Consider the following 19231-nt stretch of genomic DNA (forward strand, 5'->3'; position numbering starts at 1 on the left):
TAGAATGAGAAAGAATAGAATAGAATAGAATAGAATAGAATAGAATAGAATAGAATAGAATAGAATTCACTATTGGCCACATTAAGTGTTGGAGGTCAACAAGTCAACTAGATGTGTTTTAGGGTGCTCAATTCCTTAGAGGTCCATCAATTGAATCCATTGTTTTTCTACTGCCCTTCTTTCAGGTGCATCTCTGCATGGAACCCCCCCACTCCTTTGGTTGAAGAGCTCTCCTGGCTCAAATCCTGAAGAAATCGTCACCCTCCCATCTCGTTCTCTTCCCAGGTGGCGCTGCAGCTGCTGGAGAACGCGGTGGCCCGTGGCCAGTGGCTCATGTTGCAGAATTGTCATCTCTTGGTGAAGTGGCTGATCGACCTGGAGAAGGCCGTCGAAAGGATCACGAAGCCTCACCCAGATTTCCGACTGTGGCTGACCACTGACCCAACCAAAGGTTTCCCCATTGGGATCCTTCAGAAATCTCTTAAGGTAAATGACCTCCGGAAGGGATCGTTTCGTGCCCTTGACTCTGATTTGCTCTTCTAGTAGGAGGCATCAGAGCATGGGAGCCAAACTTTGGTGGCCGCCTCCGTTTGTCCTACCTTGAAAAACCCACCAAATCACCTCATTGGGGCAGATGATCTGACAAGAGGAGAACATCCCAAACTTCCTGAGTGACCATGTGTCAGGGCTCCGACAATACACCCCCATTCAAATCATAAGTCTCTAGCCGCATCTCTTGGAGTAAAAAAAAAAGATTTATTAGGAATGACCATGTCGGCGTTACCTGGATGCAGCTGACACTAAGACATATGCATTCATTTCACCCTTGACCCTGGTTTTCCCCCACTCCCAGATGTATATTCTCCAGTGGGACACATCCATAACCAATCACGCTCTCCAGTAATAAACTTGTGTGCCAACAGCTTCGGCTGCCTAGCAATTATCTGAAGCATTTAAGGAATGCACTGCTTTCCCCCACTCCCTTTCTGCTGGCTGCTAAAAAGACCAAGAGTATTTTTTTTAGTTGACATAGTGTTGATCAGCGTCACTGGGCTTAATTTTGGGTGAGGAGCCCGGGGACACCACGGGCACAGTGGGCATGGGAGAAAGACCAGCGAAAGTTCAAAAAGCATCTCCAGGTAGAGGAGCATGAGAAAGTGGTTGCATCTGCTGACTCAACCCGTCCGAACTGGGGTCGTTTTCTTCCCTCATCTCAGGTTGTCACGGAGCCCCCCAACGGGTTGAAGCTCAACATGAGAGCGACCTTCTTCAAAATCTCCCACGAGTCTCTCGACCAGTGTCCTCATGCCGCCTTTAAGTCTTTGGTCTACGTCTTAGCGTTTTTCCATGCTGTAGTCCAGGAGAGGAGGAAGTTTGGGAAGATCGGTTGGAACGTGCCCTACGATTTCAACGAATCGGATTTCCAGGTAGTCGGCATTCTGGTTCCTCAGGAAGGCGCGGTCAGGATCCTCTTGGATTTAGGAGGACCTCCCCCAAAAAAACCTGAGGACTTTTCCTTTCATTTTGCTTTGAGAAAGGAGCCTTGCCAATCGCTGTCAGTTTTAAGAGCAGGAAGTTAGGAAGGCTGAGCGAAGAGAGACCCCGAGTGTGTCAGGATTCTGTCAGTTACCCCATTTAAATCATGAGTCTTGAGCCAAACTTCCAAAACTTCAAAATGATTTATTGGGAATTAACATGCCGGCGCTGCCTGAGTGCAGCCAACTCTGGGACACATCATTCATTGTCACCTTTGACCCTGGTTTTCCCCCACCCCCTGGGTGTATCCTAATTCATATTCTCCAATGGGACACTTCCATAGCTCAGAGTCATCAGTCATGCTCTCCAGTTAGAATTTTGCCCGGCAGAAACTTCAGTCACCTAGTTATTATCTCTGAAAACATTTATGGAATGCACTTTCGGTTTGCAAGCTGCCCCACTGTCAGGGTTCTGGCAGTTACTCCAATTAAATCATAAGCCTTGAGTCACATTCCCAGAACTAAAGAGGATTTATTTGAAGGTAACATTCTACGTCCACCACTGCTCTTCCTTCCCTTTCTGCTGGCAACTCTAAAAAAAGACCATAGAAATATTTTATGAGTTGACAGAGTGATTAATCCGTGGATTTCCCCCCCACAATTCCACCAGGTCTGCATGGAGATCCTCAACACATACTTGACCAAAGCTTTCCAGCAAAACGATGACAAAATCCCCTGGGGAAGCCTGAAGTATCTCATCGGAGAGGTGAGCGGACAAGGGGCAGAGAGTGATTCCTTCAAATGACAGGTGGGGGTTCAAAAATGACCCCATGAAACTGGTCAATATTCAGCCAGAAGGCCCAGTATCACGTCTTCTGACTATTGGGGAGGGAGCAAAATACTCCTCCCCCACCGGTGGGTCTGGGACTTGCAATTTCCTGCAGGCTTCCCCATTGACTTTGGCTAAGGCTGAGGCCTGTCCTTTACGACTGCATTGCTCAGGGACAGAAATTCCAATCCCAATTGCCGTTGTAAGTCAAGGACTACCTGTAAATTGGTTTAGGACTACTAGGGTGGTACCAGAGGGCTGGTCAGTGCCCCGAAGACCGTCCATCCACCTTTTCATTCACTTTGTTGAATTTTAACCATCTTTGCCACTTTTAAAATTTTATACGTGGTTTTTACGTTTCGATATTTTATTCGTACATCGTCCAGTCCCTCTGTAAGAGGCAGTTTCTAAATTTGATAAATAAAAATAAAATAGAAAAAAATAGTCCAGGGAAAAAATCCATCTCAAATGGTGATTAAAACCTTGTCACGCTGCCAAATTTCTAGGTGATGTACGGCGGGCGAGCCATTGACAGCTTCGACCGGCGCATCCTTACTATTTACATGGACGAATACCTGGGAGATTTTATCTTTGATACGTTCCAGCCCTTCCATTTTTTCTACAATGACGAAGTTGATTACCGAATCCCCGAAGGGACGTCGAAGGACGATTATGTGGGTAAGGCACCAGCTGGGAGTTGAAGTCCAGAAGTCTCAAAAGTTGGACACGCCTGGTTTAAAGTTTGACGGGTCTGGGGGAGAAATAGAACAACACCCCTTAACATAGCACTCTTCCAGATACAATAGCACGCCCATATTTTACAGTAGAGCCTGATTTGGCTTTCTTTCATTGCTGTCTCTTAATTACGTACATTAAAAGAAGTACACAACATTTTTAAATGTAATTCTATATTGACACTCCATTAGAATAGAAACAGAAATAGAATAACTGAGTTAGAAGGGACCTTGGAGGTCTTCTAGTCCAACCCCCTGCCCAGGCAGGAAATCCTACATCACTTCAGACAAATGGCTGTCCAACATCTTTTTAAAAACTTCCTCCAGTGTTGGAGCATTCACAACTTCTGGGGGGCAAGTAGTTCCGCCAATTAATTGTTCTGACTGTCAGGAAATCTCTCCTTAGTTCTAAGTTGCTTCTCTCCTTGATCACATTCCATCCTTATTGCTTCTCTGGTCCTGCCTTCTCTGGTGCTTTGGAGAATAGCTTGACTCCCTCTTCTTTGTGGCAACCCTTGAGATATTGGAAAACTGCTATCGTGTCACCCCTGGTCCTTCTCTTCATCTTCAAGCCCGCTCTTTCTGCGTCTTCCTTCCACAGAAGAGATTGAGTCCCTACCACTAGCCAACACGCCAGAGGTGTTTGGCCTGCACCCGAACGCTGAAATTGGGTACTATACCCAGGCAGCCCGCGACATGTGGTCCCATCTGTTAGAGCTACAGCCCCAAACAGGTATGGCCCTCAAGAGGTTCGGCAGAATTGGACAAAATGGGCCTCTGGTCTTTTGAGGCCCCAGGGAAGAAGGCAATTCAAACTCTGCTGAACAGCACTTCCTAATTTTCGTTGCCTGGAATAAAGAGCTAAAAATCTAGAAATGAATAGTTGGAATTTTGCCGTAATCCTGTATCAGCAAGAAAACAAAAATAAAAACCCTCCCCAATCAGCATAACATTTCCCATTCTGCAGTGTTGGATTCGTCATCACCCAGCAACAAAAAATGGTTCTCCTCCATCCGATCCCTTTGTCCTGATTTTAGGGGAATCTGGTGCTGGGATCAGCCGGGACGAGTACATTGGTCAGGTTGCCAAGGACATTGAGAACAAGCTGCCCAAGGTTTTCGATCTGGATCATATCAGGAAGGTTTTGGGCATCGACATCTCACCGACGACGGTGGTGCTGCTGCAGGAACTGGAGAGGTTCAACAAACTCATCGTCCGGATGACCAAGTCTTTGGCCGAGCTGCAGAGAGTAAGCAGATCTTGCCCACCCGTCGAAACTCTCCACCCTCCTCCTTTCCCCATCTTGAGTGGCCGGTGGACTGACCATCGTTTGTGTCTTCGCGCCCAGGCCTTGGCTGGGGAGGTTGGCATGAGCAACGAACTGGATGAAGTAGCCCGGGCTCTCTTCAACGGTCAGATTCCAAACATCTGGAGGAAGTTGGCTCCTGATACGCTGAAGACCTTGGGCAACTGGATGATTTATTTTAAGAATAGGTTTCTCCAATACACCTCGTGGGTAAGTAGACACGACACCTTTGCAGCACTCTTGTTAAGTGGGGGAGAGGCCTGTGCTTTGGGGTAAAGCTTTGGTCTTTTCCCCACCCCCCTGGATGTGACTTCTCCAATGGGACACATCCGTCTCCAAGAGTCATCCATCATCCTCTCCAATAACCTTTTTATGCACTGACAACTTTGGGCTGCTGAGTTGGTTATCTAGGCAGGTAAGGAATGCCTTGTTTCCCCCCCACTCCCTTTTTCTGGCAGCTAAAAAGACCAAAGGAGTCTCTTTTTAGTTGACAAGTGTCTCAGAGCCAGCTGCACCCAGGTAATGCCGACATGGTCGCTCCTAATAAATCATATATATTTTTTTTAATCCTGAGAGATGTGGCTAGAGACTCATGATTCGAATGGGGGTGAAATTGTTGGAGCCCTGACACGGCGTTCCTTGCTGCCCTTAGGTTGAGGAAAGCGAGCCGAGCGTCATGTGGCTGTCAGGGCTGCACATCCCGGAGTCCTACCTCACGGCGCTCGTCCAAGCCACCTGCAGGAAGAACGGCTGGCCGCTCGACCGCTCCACTTTATACACCCAAGTCACCAAATACCGGACCGCCGACGAGGTCACAGAGCGGCCAGGACAAGGTAAGGTGTTTCCCAAGGGGGCCGCGCAGAGCTCCTGATGGGACTTGCTATAGCAACGATTTATGAAAACTTACACGCTGCCTGTCTCTGGGCAGCTGCCCCGAGTCTCCCAGCCCTGCTTTTGTTGAGGGTGTGTGTGTGTGTGTGTGTGTGTGTGTGTGTGATTTCTAAAATGCGAGGCAGCTGAGGATCCCGTCTTGGGGCTGGGCGCCTCCCTTCTCCTCTCCCCAGGGTGTTTTGTCTCCGGCCTGTACCTGGAGGGGGCCGACTGGGATCTGGACAACGGCTGCCTCACCCGCAGCAAGCCCAAAGTGCTGGTGGTGGATTTGCCCATCCTGAAGATCATCCCCATTGAGGCCCACCGGCTCAAGCTGCAGGTACGAGCAGAGGTCGCCAGCTGGCGGTTGAGTTTTCGATTTGGGGTGTGTGTGTGTGAGAGAGAGAGGCAGGACAGTCCTTCCCAGACAGGGACAGCCTTCTCTTTCCACCTGGTCATCAATGGGCACCTGGTTGGGCATGTGGTACGGCTACTGCGGGGTCCTTGGTGCTCTTCGAGTTCGGCGGGTTTCTTGGAGACGTTTCGTGACCCTACAAGGTAACATTGTCAGTGCTAGGGGGAGCGGGGTTTGGTCTCTGTTTATACACAGGAGCCTTGCCCTGTCAGTGTAGGTGGGAGCGATATTGTTGGCCCTTTGATTAGGCTGCTGTTTACAGTTTGTGGCATTAGTTCCTTGATTGGAGTGTTGTGTATTGCTTGTATATAAACAGAGCAACCCCCCACTCCCTTCTAGCACTGATGATGTTCCCTAGTTGGGTCATGAAACGTCTTTAAGAAAACCATCAAGCTCAGAGAGCATCAAGGATGCCACAGTCCTCCTCCTCCGCCTCCCTGCAAACCCCCCACTCCCTTCTAGCACTGATGATGTTCCCTAGTTGGGTCATGAAAGGTCTGCAAGAAAACCACCAAGCACTGAGAGCACTAAAGATCCCACAGTCATCTCCTCCTCCTCCTCCTCCTCCTCCTCATTTCCAAAAGCTTCATTCCCTTCTAGCACTGATGATGTTCCCTAGTTGGGTCATGAAACGTCTGCAAGAAAACCGCCCAGCTCAGAGAGCGCCAAGGACCCCAGAGTTCTCTTTCCCATTCTCCTTTCTCTTATTCTCTTTTTCCTCCTCCTCCTCCTCTTTGCAAATTCCACTCTCTTCTCGTACTGATAATGCTACCTAGTTGGGTCATGAAACGTCTGCAAGAAAACCACCAAGCTCAGAGAGCACCCAGGACTCCCCCAGTTCAACCCCTGAGCTCCAATTATTCCCTTCTGCGTTTGTCTGCTTTTTTAACAGGGACCTCGTGGTGGTTTTGGGGTTTTTTGTTTTGTTTTTTTCAGAACACTTTCCGGACGCCAGTTTACACGACCTCCATGCGGAGAAACGCTATGGGAGTTGGATTGGTATTTGAAGCCGATCTGTTTACCACAAGGCATCTCTCTCACTGGGTCCTCCAAGGGGTTTGCCTCACCTTAAATGCCGATTGAGCCTCGGTGCAGCCATGCCGTAGCTCCGTTAACCAATTTTTTGGGAAAGAGGCGAAGAAAGAAGACAGTTGAAAAACCCAGCCTTCCTTGCTCTGGCCACTGGAGGCTTCCGGGTTGCAACCTTACCTTTTTGGAGGTTCGTTTAATTCTCAGTTGCTGTTTTTTGTTCTTTCTTATCTTTTTTAAAATTTATATATTGCACTTTATATCAATAAATAGTTTTGCAAATGTGTTTGATATAAAAGATGTAGTTGGGCGGGTTCTAAAGCTAAGGTGGCAACCAGGAAGGTTTAACGTATTTATTATTGTCCCCAAAATAAATATGTGACTTGATACAGTTCCACAAATTGCCTACAGCGGATTAACTTGTCTGCCGGCCTTGAAAATGGATTTATTTGGTCCTTTTTTGGGCCAATTTTTCTCTTTGTGGATGCAATTTTAAACCCCGTCTAGTGAAATCACACCAGTAAAAATTGTCTCCTTAATCTGTAAGAAAGGTTAAGTGCATTTTTTTTAATTTCACGGTGCATTCTCCCAAATTCTTGGACGCTTGGCTGTAAAATTTGACCCAGAAACAAGCAGGAAGGTTCTAAATTGATGCTGGTTAATGCCATGCATTTTAAAATGGTATCCTCTTCAAAGGTAGTGCCTTTATCCTTCATTAAATACCTGTCAGGGTTTCTCACTCTTGGCAATTTGAAGACCTGCGAACTTCAGCTCCCAGATGCTGGCTGGGGAATTCTGGGAGTTGAAGTTCGCAGGTCTTCAAATTGTCAAGAGTGAGAAACCCTGATTAAACATTTTTTAACAAATCCACTAGAAAAGGAATATCATAAGCTTATGTTGAAAAGTAGAATAATCTTATTCCTCCAGACCAAGAGTCTCCAAACTTGGCACATTTAAGACTTGTGGACTTCAACTCCCAGAATTCCTGAGCTAACATGGCTGGAGGAGGAATTCTGGGAGTTGGAAGTCCACAAGTCTTAAAGCTGTCAAGTTGGAAGACCCCTGATGTAGGGTCTCCTGCTTGGGCTGGGGGTTGGACTCCAAGGCCCCTTCTGACTTTGGTGATTCCTATCCTCCAACCTGAATTTCAAAACGACCAGGTTGTAGCCCCTCCAACTGAGGACACAAGCTGGCCTTCAGAAGTCCCTTGTAATGCCCCCCCCCACACACAATGGTTGCTGGATTATCCATCTCCCAACAGAGACCCCTTCCACTGTACCACGTTGGGCTCCCGCTCTTCCCCTCCACCCACTTCCGCTCCCCTCCCTCCGCTCCTCCTCCACACACCCCCTCCCCAACAAAGGACACAGACAAGCTCAGCCAAGATTAGCAAAATAAAGGAGTTTGTTGGGATTTTAGTCGGTTAGTTGATAAAAACGTGAACAAAGAAAAAAAGGAACATGGTGACCAAGATCACATTCTGGAAAGGTGGACAGAATTTGGGGAGGGGGTGTTTCTCTCCTTCGGCTGCACTTCCTTCCTAACACCACCACCCCCCGGCACCCCTGTGGGGGTCCAAGCTGCCCACCCATCCCCCTCAAAAAAATAAGAATTTATCACGACTGTGCAAAGTGGCAGATTAGGGAAGGCTTTAAGGAGCCGATACACAGTGCGCGGCGGGGCTGATGGTGAGCTGGCGGTCTTCGTTGGGGCTATGGAGGGCTGGCCAGGCATGGTGGCCCCCCTCCCTCGGGACGCGCCCCGAATAAATGTAAGGCGCATCAGAAGCAAGCAATTCAGGCAGACACACCTGAGTTTGGCTACAGCGTTTCATTAGGTAGATAACTCTGCAATAGGTACAGGTGAGGAAGAAGTGACTCTAGTTCTGGAAAGATTTTGGCATGCACGTGGGGGGGAGGGGGGAGAGAGGAGGGGGGCGCTCGGAAGAGGGAGGGAGGGAGGCGGGGGTGCAGCCCAGCCCTCTGCTGACCACCGAGAGTCCCCTCCAAGCGCCCGGGTTCAAACAGTCCGATCCGTCCCCGAATGCTTGCAAACCATTTTGCTTCCGTTCACCTGGTCCACGGCCAGCGTCTCCACCTCGGGCGGCTGGGGCTGGGTGGGAGGGACGTGGTGGATACGGTGGGCTACCCCGACGTGGCTCTTGTGCTGCCTCTCCCGGGCCGGGCTGTGGGGCTCGGATGACATGCGCTCGGACGGGATGGGTGGGATGACTAAAGGCCTCTCCTTCAGAAGGTGCAGCTCGGTGGACTCCCTGGCCAGTAAGAAGGGTGTGGGGTCAGGCATGGCGTCCACTGGCTCCCGCAGCAGCAGCTTGCGGCTCTCTGAGCCTAATCGGTAGGCCTCCTCGAATTCGGGATTGAGCGGCGTGGACAGGCTCTTCTTCATCCGGCGCCGCGGGGTTTCCGGAAGCTTCTCTTTGGGAGGAGCGGGTTTGTAGCCGGAAAGCACGGGGCTTCCAGAGGGCGAGCTGTCCGACGTCCCGCTGGACATGAGTTTTTTCTTGGTGGCATGGAGCTGGGAGGTCAGGTAGGCGATGGTGCTGGCCCGCTGCTCCAGTTCGCTGGAGAGCATGTTCAACTTATGGCTTTTCATCTTTAACTCTTCCAAGTATTTCTTCTCCCGTTCCTTGATGGTGTTCTCCAGCACTGCGATCATGGCGTTTTTCTGCTCGAGCTCTTTCAATAACTCGTTGTTTTCCACCTCCTTCACTTTGAGCTGGGCCTCCAGTTCTTCACATTTCCTTCGGAGCTCTTCGCTCCTCGAAATCCCATTTTCTGGAAAAGGAAAATAAAAAGGGAGGAGAGAAAGAGGGTTTGATTTCAAAAGAGATCCGGGACGGGATCAACATTCCATGAAGCGAGCAAAGAACCCAGATAAGACTTGACAAACCAAAATAATTCACGCTTTGCTTCCAGCAAGGTGCTGTGCAAAAACGCCCTTTGGAAATCCTGTTTTCCCAGCTGCAGCTAATGAAAGGAATCAGGGCCCTTTTCTCCCCAGTAACCCATGTTGCTCCTTTCTCTGTTCCTCCCTGCATGCCCTAGGATGAAGAGGGGGTGGGCCTGGGTCTTCCCCTGAATTCCCCAGTTTCCTCCACAGCCACCAGAGCCACATTCCCACTCCCTGTCAGCTGCTCAACCTCCCCCTTAGAATCAGACTCCCACAGGGGCATGACATGCCCCTTCCACGACGTTTGAAGAATACCTTAAGTACGGAAGGAAGGTGTACGCGAATGCGTTCAGATGCCTCACCTGTCAAGTCTGAGCTTTTGAGAGTCAACTCGTAGGTCAGATCTGAAAAAACAGACAAGAGTTAAGATATTTCAGAAACTTTTTCTCTCTCTCTCTTGGCTGAATCTTCCTGGGCAAAACCGGACAGCTCATAATAAACGCAACCCAGAGAATTTAACCAGCCTTTCCAGAAAACCGACACCACTTTTATGACCGCTGACTTGCAGAGTAACCAATCTCCACACTGGGAAACCACCTTTATATATGACACGTTTATCCACTTATCTGTAGATGCTCTCAGCGGTTAACAGAAGCTCCCTCTGACCCCCCAAAGAATTAAAACAATAACAGCCCAGTGTGTTATCTTTCAAGATGGGTGGACTTCCATTCCCAGAATTCCCCAGCCAGGAAAGGCAGGTAGTCCTCAACTTAACAACAAGTTCATTTAGTGACCAAAGTTAACAGCGGCCCCGGAAAAGGTGACTTACGACCATTTTTTTCCACAGTTACGACCTTTGCGGCACAATTCAAACACTTGGCAACCGAGTCACGAGATTCCCACCAACAACCAAAGTCAAGGGGGAAGCCAGATTCACTTAACAACTGGGTTACTAACTCATAGTCGTAACACGGGGGGCAAAGCTAGCTGAACCCAATGTCTCGCTTAGCAACGGCAAGGTTGGGCTCGATGGTGGCCGTAAGTCGAGGACTACCTTTGAGGAACCCTGCCGCCAAGCCAGCTTTTCTTCTCTCCCCGTTTTCCCCCCGGGTACCTGTGCAGTGTTGCTGCAGGCGTCGTATTTCGGTGTGCAGCCCCTTAAGGGTGTCTGCATGCTGCCTCTGCAGGAAAAGCAAATTCTTTTGGGCGCTGTGCAGCTGGTTCTCCAGGTTCGACGCTGCCATCCTGGCATCCAGCAAATCTGGAGGGAGGGAAAGAAAGGGGGGGAGGAGGAGGAGAGAGGGAAGACGGGAAGGAAGGAAGGAGGGAGGGAAGGAGGGAGCGCACCTTTAGATGACACGGAAGGGATCGCTCAGCAAGGAGGGAGATCGGGAGTGAAGCCACCGGGGGTGACGGTGGGGAGACGGTCGGCGCCACCCTACGAAAAGGTTGGAGAAGGCCACATGGGCCGCCTGCCAGGGTCCACGGAGAGCCCGGAAGTTGGAAATTGGGAAGGATCCTTCCCTCCTTTTACCATCACTGATATTTCAGTGGGAGCTCACCACCTGTAGAACTCTCCGTCTGCTTGGGATGACTGTGTGGTCACAATGGGTGAGAGGGAGGGAGGGAGGGAGGGAGGGGGGAGGGCCGGGGGAAGATGCCACCGGGTGCTCCTCGGTTGGAGTCACCTATTTATGGAATTGGCACCCCAGAGAGAGAGAGAGAGAGACTTTGTCTTGTGGGATTCGGAGAAGGAACCGGCTGCCCCAGGGGCCCTTGGGGTTCTCATCCCCTCTTCCTCCTCCTCCTCTTCAGAAGAGCGAACCAACATTCATCAGGCCAGCAAAATCCGCCCGGAAGGAATGGCCGGGCCCTGCAAGGAACTGAAGAAGCTTCTTCGGATGAGAAGCGAAAACCCCCAAGAAAGTCTGGTTGCCTTTTGGAAAAAGCTCCTTTTCTTCCGTAGACCCCTGCAAGGAAGTTTCTGGAACTGAAGACGTCTCTAGGTCACCTCCTGAGTGTGTCTGGATGTCAACATCACCTCCAGGGAGTGAACGTTATAGTAAGAGCCGCGGTGGCACAGTGGCGAGAGTGCAGAACTGCAGGCTACTTCTGCTGACTATGGGCTGCCTGCAATTTGGGTAGTTCAAATCCCACCAGGCTCAAGGTTGACTCGGCCTTCCGTCCTTCCGAGGATCCAGATTGCTGACTCTGTAAACTGCTTAGACAGGGCTGGAAAGCGCTATAAAGTGGTATATAAGTCTAAGCGCTAGTGCTTTGCTCTTCCCCTTCCTTCCTTCCTTCCTTCCTTCCTTCCTTCCTTCCTTCCTTCCTTCCTTCCTTCCTTCCTTCCTTCCTTCCTTCCTTCTTTCCTTTCCTTTCCTTTCCTTTCCTTTCCTTTCCTTTCCTTTCCTTTCCTTTCCTTTCCTTTCCTTTCCTTCTTTCCTTCCCTTCCTTCTCTCTCATCTTAGAAAGGGCTGGAAAGCACTGGAAAGCGGTATATAAGTCTAAGGGCTATGGCTATTGCTATAATTCCAGCCACTCTCTTGCCAGGATTTTGTGTCCTTGAATGCAAGGATGGAGACACCGAGGCCCCTGGGGTGACACCTGAGCTGCCCAAACCACCTCCAAAGCCAGCTGAGATGCCACCAGGCTGATGGAGATCTCACATCCACCCATGACAATCCTTTCTTTTGACACAACAGAGACTGGAGATCCTCAGGGGCTGGTTTAGAGCGTTGGCTAAACCCTGACACTCCCAAGTAGTTTGAACCGTGTCTATCAAGAGACCTCCATCAAGAGGGTATTTTGAAGGCAAGGACGTGGTTCTCCAAAGAGGAACACGAGACCTGGAAGAAGTTGGAACAGCCCTTAACAGAAACACAGAATAGCAACATTGGCAGAGTTGGAAGGGACCTTCTAGTTCGGCTCCCTAGACCATTCCAGACAAATGGCTGTCCAATCTCTTCTTAAAAGCCTCTTAACGTTGGAGGATAAGCAGTTTCACTGGTTAATTGTTAATTTCACTGGTTAATTGTTCACCGTTAGGAAATTCCTCCTTACTTCTAGGTTGCTTCTATCCTTGATTAGTTCCCATCCGTTGCTTCTTGTCCTGCCTTTGAGGTGCCTTGGAGAATAGGTTTGACCCCCTCTTCTTTGGGGCAGCCCCTCAGATATTGGAAGACTGCTGTCCTGTCACCCCCAAGTGAGGATCCTTGGTCACAAGGAAGAAATTAGCTCTCCACGGAGACCTCCCTGTTTTTCCCAGACCCCATCCCACATTTCTCACTGACATTATCTGTCTGGAACAAAGCAACCTCGTCTGCAGAGCCAAAAGCTTTACTGCCTCCGCTAATGAATATTCCCCTCTGCCTCCAACCCCCACCCACCCCCCAAAAAAATAAAAATAAAAATCAGGTGACAAAGCACAGCATGGCGTGACTCGCCCATCAGAGGCGAGAGTGGCTCTGTAAGCTGGAGGGAAGGGAAGGGAAGAGAATCTGCTTTATGCAAGTCATATGATCTCAGTTTTTAAGATTGATTCTCCGCGAAGTATAAAAGGCGCTCCTTGGCAGACCGGTGACTTCATCCATTATCTCGGCAACGTTTCCAGGACACGCTGCTACCCAGTGCTCCTTCTCTGCTCCTGCAAATAGTTAACTAATGAATCTTGTAGGAATGTAATGTAGGTCGATGCTGACCTTTCTACTTCAGCTCCGTCCGAGGCCAACTCGGAAGGTGTAGGAGAACCCAAGGTGATTCCCTGTGGTTTTGTTTTTCTTTACAAAAGCCCAGAGCCTGCAGGGAAGAGGAGTGCCACTAGCATTTGGGCTTGAGAATTATTTTTTAAAACTTGGCTGCGGCAGCCGCCACAAAAGCTAACACGATCCTGGGGGGTATAAACCGAGGCATGGAATCAAAACCGCGTGAAGAATTAGAACTGCTTTAGACGGCCTTTAGTAAGGCCACACCTGGAATGAGGCACCCAGTTTTGGTCACCACGTTGCAAGAAAAGATGCCGAGGCTTTGGAAAAAAAATGCAGAGAAGAGCAGCTAAGATGATTAAAGGCCTGGAGACTAAAACATATGAAGAACGGTTGCAGTATTTGGGTTTGGCCAATCTAGAGAAAAGAAGGACTAGGGGAGACATGATAGAACTATTCCAGTATTTGAGGGGCTGCCACAAAAGAAGAGGGGGGTCAAATTATTCTCCAAAGCACCAGAAGGCAGGACAAGAAACGATGGAAACTAATCAAGGTGAGAAGCAATCTGGAACTAAGGAGAAACTTCCTAACTGTGAGGAAAATTAATTTGGCTCCAGAAGTTTTGGGCGCTTCATCACTGGAGGCTTTTAAGCAGAGACTGGACAGCCACTTGTCTCAAATTGTATGGCGTCTCCTGCTTGAGCAGGGGTTGGACTAGAAGACCTCCAATGTCCCTTTTCTGAACTGAATTATACTTGAAACATTCTCAATCGATGTCTGAACCAGAATGGCCCCAAGCGTTGAGAAACACCAACCTAGAGACTCCACCCTGCAGCGTGGAAAACATAGTTGGGGTTGTTTTGTTCACCATCTAATCACCGCCATTATCTGTCCCTCTCTAATTAGCTCAATTGCCAAGGATGAAAGAACAATCTCAGTTGCAGGAGTCATAACTAAAGAACTAAGAAACTTGCAGGGGAGTAGAGAAAAGACAAAGAACAAGGATTGAAGCCTGCAATTAGTTTGCGTCTTGCAAATTATGGTCCACTGCAGATGGTGGTCCTAACTAGCTGGAAACTGGAAAAGAAACCAACGGGTTCTCAAAGCTCGTTGTCTTCACACAACCTGCTAACCAAAGACCTAGAACAGGCAACGCACAACACACCAAACTTGGCTAGTGTTAATTTGTGTGGTTCTTTTGCAGCCCAGCTGATCTTTAAGCCCAACACACAGCCTTCATTCAGGATGGTTCAAGGTGAGGTGATAGCAGTATTTTAGTATTTGAGGGGCTGCCACAGAGAAGAGGCGCTCCCAACTTATTCTCCAGAGCACCAGAAGGCCAGACAAGAAGCAATGGATGGAAACCGATCAAGGAGAGAAGCAACCTGGAATTAAGGAGAGACTTCCTAACAGGGAGGACAATTAACCAGGGGAACTGCTTGCCACCAGAAGTTGTGGGTGCTCCATCACTGGAAGCTTTTAAGAAGAAACTGGACAGCCATTTATCAGAAATAGCATAGGTCTCCTGCACAACAGGGGGGTTGGACTAGATGACCTCCAAGGAACCTTCCAACTCTTGTGTTACTGAATTGTGCAGATCCAGAGAAATGGACCAAGTCAGTAACCCAACTTAAAGTCGTCAGACAAATTGAGGTGGCCGGAATCCAGACAGACAGACAGGCAGACACATACACACGATGCTAAGAAATCTTGACGTTCCAGCTCTTCCCAAAAGCTGTAATAAATGATCCTGAGGCCAACTGTCCTTTTTCCTTTTTTTGAATGCGAAGGCTCGTTCCATCACACACCCGTCTGCTCTTCTTCTCCCATCCTAATTTTCCAGACAGGCTGCTCTGGTTCCCTTCCAGCCAACCTGCGGATGTCTCTTGGCCCTTAATGTCTCTGCAGAGTTATTTTTAGGCCCCTGTGACAAGGCAGTGATGGAGCAGGAAAGGGAGAAACAATGAGGAGGACGTCGCAGCCAGCACACGACCAAAGGATGGGCTAACCTCACCTGCCTTTTTTGCAAACGCTTTCTGGAAATAACGGACAAGCCCTAAACCCACCCCGGTTGGGCCACGGCTCCCAAACTGGCAGCTCCCGGCACGGCGTGGCAACTCGCCACCAACTTACAGCATAGTGCAGACAAGATTTTGGCAAAGGCCAACAAACTGGGCTATTTGGCAGGATCAACAAGTCCAGTTAGAACAAGAACAGGGACGTGGTCAAAAGTCTAGCTCTCCCAATCTGATGTTCGATTGCTGGACCCCACCCAGATCTCCAAAACCATCATCACTTAACCAAGATGGGCGGCTTTAGAAATCAAATAATAACCACCCCATGGTAGCAAGTGGGCTGATGGAAATAAGGCATGGCAGACGGCTTTCCAGGGCTGAGTCTTGGAAAGCCGACGATATGATGCTTAGCGAGACCCAGCTGCAAAATAATAATAATAATAATAATTTTTTGGACTGTGCATTGCAGTAAAAGACCAAACCTCTCAAACCAGAGAAAGAGACCAAAAGTTTTGCTTCCAGCTCTTACAAGAAACAATTCCCCTTTTACGGAGACTCTTGACTTGAGAGCCATAGATTTTTTTCTAATTAATCCAATCCAAACAGCAGGCCTAAAAGAATACACCGGCTTGGGCAGTGCCCCATGCTATCCATCAGTCTTGTGTGAATGCCAATGGGTGCATTCGCTGTTAATTGCTCACTGAAATATTAGTGGTTTCAGACAAACAAGCGGTGACACCATCTGGCTTAATCCAATTAAATATTGTAAAATCAGCGCAAAGGTGGCAAAGTTCACCGGCATTACCGACACGCTTACTTAGACGCTTTAAGGCCACAATTCTGCAAGAAATGCCCCCTTTCAACGCCATCTTCTAACTTTCTGGAAGTTGGCAAGCTTCGTCCCTCTCCTATCGAGAAAAAGGGCGGAATTCCTCTAGAGAAAATAAACCTGAGCAGTTTTATTCCTGCTGTGGTGCAGTTTTCGGTCCTTTTTACAACATCTCAAAAGGGCAGAATCTGGTCTCAGCCACCGGGACTCACAACTGCCTGCCAACCATTCAGCCCTTCATAGCCATGATATTTAAGTTCCGCCCCAGCCGGACCCGGCTTAAAAAAAAGTAACAGCCTTCGAAGGAAGAGAAAGGTTCAAACCATGCATTCAAAAGGTAGACTGTGCAAATGCCAGGGGGGGGGAGATTATTCATGCAAAGTTCCCAGACCGAATAGAGAGTTAATATTTCATGTTTTCATGGCACCCCCTAACTTTAACGCAGGCAACCCCTCCCTCAAGGCACAGCTGCCTAATTTTTGCAAACGGACAACAAACAGCCACCAAGACCCCCCCGCCAAAAAACTACCAGTCGTGCCGTTCAGTTTTTGGAGTAAAGCCTCACAATTTGGATCCAGAGACACCCGCCCGATCCAATACGCTCCCAAATACGCAGCCTTTCCCCCCTAAAATAAAAATTAAGAAAAAAACAAAAAACACACACAAAGCACCATAAAAAGTAGCCCTTTGACAAACTCACCCCTTACACGAGCATGTTCCAAAATCCCTGTCCCTGATTTACACCGCCCCCAAAGCTTCTCGAGGATGGGAGATGGCGTGGTCCATTCAGTACCACCGGACTGCAGTGTTAACACACCCCCGGAGCGCAACCCTGCTGCGTAAAGAAGGAAGCGAAAGGAAAGCCGTTTTTGTTTGCTCACGTATCACACACACACACACACACACAGTCCCCCCACTGCAAAAAAAGACACAGTCTCTCTCTTTTTTTTTTCCCACCTGCAATGCAGGCAAGGGAAGTTGAAGGATCCACCCTTGGGGGCTTTCCTAAATCACCCCTTTTCCCAGCCCCTGGCTAAAGGCTCAGCAGCACAGCCCACTCCCCAGCACATTTTCCATCCAGGGGTTAACAAAAGCGGGGAGACCCTCCCATCCTGATGATGTCCCACCTTCATGGAGGAGATCAGACAGCCAGACAGCTAACTAGCTAGCTTGTGAGGTGGGAGGGGGTGGGTGGGTGGGTGGGTGGGTGGGGGGAGAGACCAAAGGGAGGGGCGCTATTCTAGGGAGAAGATGGACTTGGGTCTGGTTGCTATCATCTCCAGGAGGGTGAAGGGGGGGGAAGGAGCATCCCAACCATGCCACAATCCGCTGCAAAGGAAAGTGTGTGTGTGTGTGTGTAGGGGTAGGGGAGGGGTCCTCCTCGTGGGTACTGAGCCCTTCCTTTCTCTAAAGAGAAACCCAGATTGATTCTTCCAGTTAAAAGAAGATTAGAACAAGAAACAAAACAGCAGCTAATAAAAGAATTATATTCTGTGCACAAGGCGGGTTTTGAAGCCAGAGGGGAAAGGCAGGGGAACCTGGAAGGTGGAATTAGATTCATGGGGGGGGGGGAGGGGAGGGGGGTCCTCAACTTAACAACCCCAATTTTATGTTGTCGAGGCAATGAGGCATTTCTTCAGGGAGTTTTGGCCCCGTTTTACGACCTGTGAATGTGTGGATCCCTTCTGTTGTTAAGTTAATCATGCGGTTGTTGTTAAATGAATCTGGCTCCCCCCTTCTGGCTTGTCAGAAGGTCTCTCTCTCTCTCTCTCTCACACACACACAGACACACACAGACACACACAGACACACACACACACACACACACACACACACGAACACCAGGACGCTGCAACTAAGTCAGTTGCCAAGCGGGCCAAATTTTGATCGCATGACCATGGGGAGGCTGCAACAGTCGTTAAGTGTGAAGTGTAGCATCGAATGGTCGCTAAGTGAACCACTGTAAGTCAAGGACTACCTGTACACCGATAAGAGATGGTAGATAAATAAATAGAGAGATAGACAGATACCTAGAGATGATAGATAGATGATATAGATAGATTAGATTAGATGGATGGATGGACAGATGGATGGATAGATGGATTAGTAGGTAGGTAGGTAGGTAGGTAGGTAGAATAGACCGACAGAGAAAGAGATAGATGGATAGATGGAATGATTAATTAGAGGATGGATGGATAGAAAGAATAGACAGAGATACATAGACAAACAGAAAGAGATAGATGGATAGATGGAATGATTAAATAAAGGGATGGATGGATGGATATAATAGACAGAAAGAGATAGATGGATAGATAGATGGAATGATTAGAGGATAGATAGATAGATAGATAGATAGATAGATAGATAGATAGATAGATAGATAGATAGATAGATGCAGCACTCACAAAGTTCCTTAGAGAATGGGGGACACTCTCCTTAAGTGAGGGTCTCCCTAAAAGTCATTCCATGGGGGGGTCCTCAGTAGCAGTGGGTCTCCTCTCAGCCTTCCCAGAGGAAGTCCTCTCTCCTTAAGTGGGGAGGGGTCTCCACATGTCATATCTAACCCCTCTTATCCTATGGGGGTCTTCAACTAGTGGGGGGGGCTACCCTCAGCCTTCCCAGAGGGAGGGCTCCCTCTTTATGTGGGGAGGGGTCTCACCCTGCAGGAAAACACCCCCTCCTCCAACTGCCTCCCCTCTTAAGGGGGGGCTCTCCTTCCTCAGTCATTGAAGAAGGTTGGGGTTGGGGTCCCTCCCCATCACCCCCCAGGGGTGGAACGGGAGGGGTGAGTCTGCCAAAGCCCCCCCCCGTCCCCTTAACCCCCCTCTGCGCGGTGCATGATGGGAAGAACGTGTGTGTGGGGGGTGTTCTGATACTCACCCGCCGCCACCGCCGCTGCTCCCCCCGCCCCGCTCCGGTCCTGCCGGGGGGAGGGAGGCCGAGGGGAGGGGGCGCTGCTCCCCAATGGGAGCGACGAGGAGGAGGGAGGGAGGGGAGGAGGGGGACGGGGTGACGTCGAGGGCAGGGGAACTGCGCAGGCGCGGAGGCTCAGGTGCAGCCGCGGCGAAACAGCTGCCGCGTTGCCAAGGCAACCGGCTGGGCGCTTCCCCTGGCA

At 49.4% G+C, this 19231-nt stretch overlaps 2 protein-coding genes across 2 annotated transcripts in view; one reads left to right on the top strand and one right to left on the bottom strand.

Annotated features, from left to right (window-relative positions):
* DNAH10 (dynein axonemal heavy chain 10) overlaps nucleotides 1–6943 on the top strand; it is a 64979-nt gene extending 58036 nt beyond the window's left edge. The window contains exons 70-79 of the mRNA XM_087942603.1: nucleotides 286–486; nucleotides 1218–1427; nucleotides 2146–2241; nucleotides 2811–2982; nucleotides 3640–3771; nucleotides 4076–4287; nucleotides 4387–4554; nucleotides 4997–5177; nucleotides 5409–5554; nucleotides 6566–6943. Coding sequence (XP_087798729.1) covers nucleotides 286–486; nucleotides 1218–1427; nucleotides 2146–2241; nucleotides 2811–2982; nucleotides 3640–3771; nucleotides 4076–4287; nucleotides 4387–4554; nucleotides 4997–5177; nucleotides 5409–5554; nucleotides 6566–6712 — 1665 coding nt within the window. The 3' untranslated portion in view covers nucleotides 6713–6943. The remainder of the gene's footprint in view (nucleotides 1–285; nucleotides 487–1217; nucleotides 1428–2145; nucleotides 2242–2810; nucleotides 2983–3639; nucleotides 3772–4075; nucleotides 4288–4386; nucleotides 4555–4996; nucleotides 5178–5408; nucleotides 5555–6565) is intronic.
* Nucleotides 6944–8473: 1530 nt separating this feature from the next.
* CCDC92 (coiled-coil domain containing 92) lies at nucleotides 8474–19228 on the bottom strand. Its single transcript, XM_026688015.2, has 4 exons — nucleotides 18997–19228; nucleotides 10683–10829; nucleotides 9931–9972; nucleotides 8474–9453 (listed from the first exon to the last, which is right to left on the bottom strand). Exons 2-4 carry the CDS (start codon nucleotides 10810–10812, stop codon nucleotides 8678–8680), a joined length of 948 nt encoding a protein of 315 aa, XP_026543800.1. The 5' UTR covers nucleotides 10813–10829; nucleotides 18997–19228; the 3' UTR covers nucleotides 8474–8677.
* Nucleotides 19229–19231: the final 3 nt, after the last annotated feature.

The sequence above is a fragment of the Notechis scutatus genome, chromosome 13, assembly GCF_049901735.1.
Source record: "Notechis scutatus isolate UNSWTSFEM ecotype Mainland chromosome 13, rNotScu1.2, whole genome shotgun sequence".
Taxonomy (NCBI): Eukaryota; Metazoa; Chordata; class Lepidosauria; order Squamata; family Elapidae; genus Notechis; species Notechis scutatus.

What these genes read in the sequence shown, in the direction of transcription:
- CCDC92 (XM_026688015.2), bottom strand. Translation starts at nt 10,812, where the DNA reads ATGGCAGCGTCGAACCTGGAGAACCAGCTGCACAGCGCCCAAAAGAAT. An exon ending in CCTGCAGCAACACTGCACAG is followed by an intron (nt 9,973 to 10,682) that starts GTACCCGGGGGG and finishes CTGTTTTTTCAG; the next exon opens with ATCTGACCTACGAGTTGACT. An exon ending in CAAAAGCTCAGACTTGACAG is followed by an intron (nt 9,454 to 9,930) that starts GTGAGGCATCTG and finishes TTCCTTTTCCAG; the next exon opens with AAAATGGGATTTCGAGGAGC.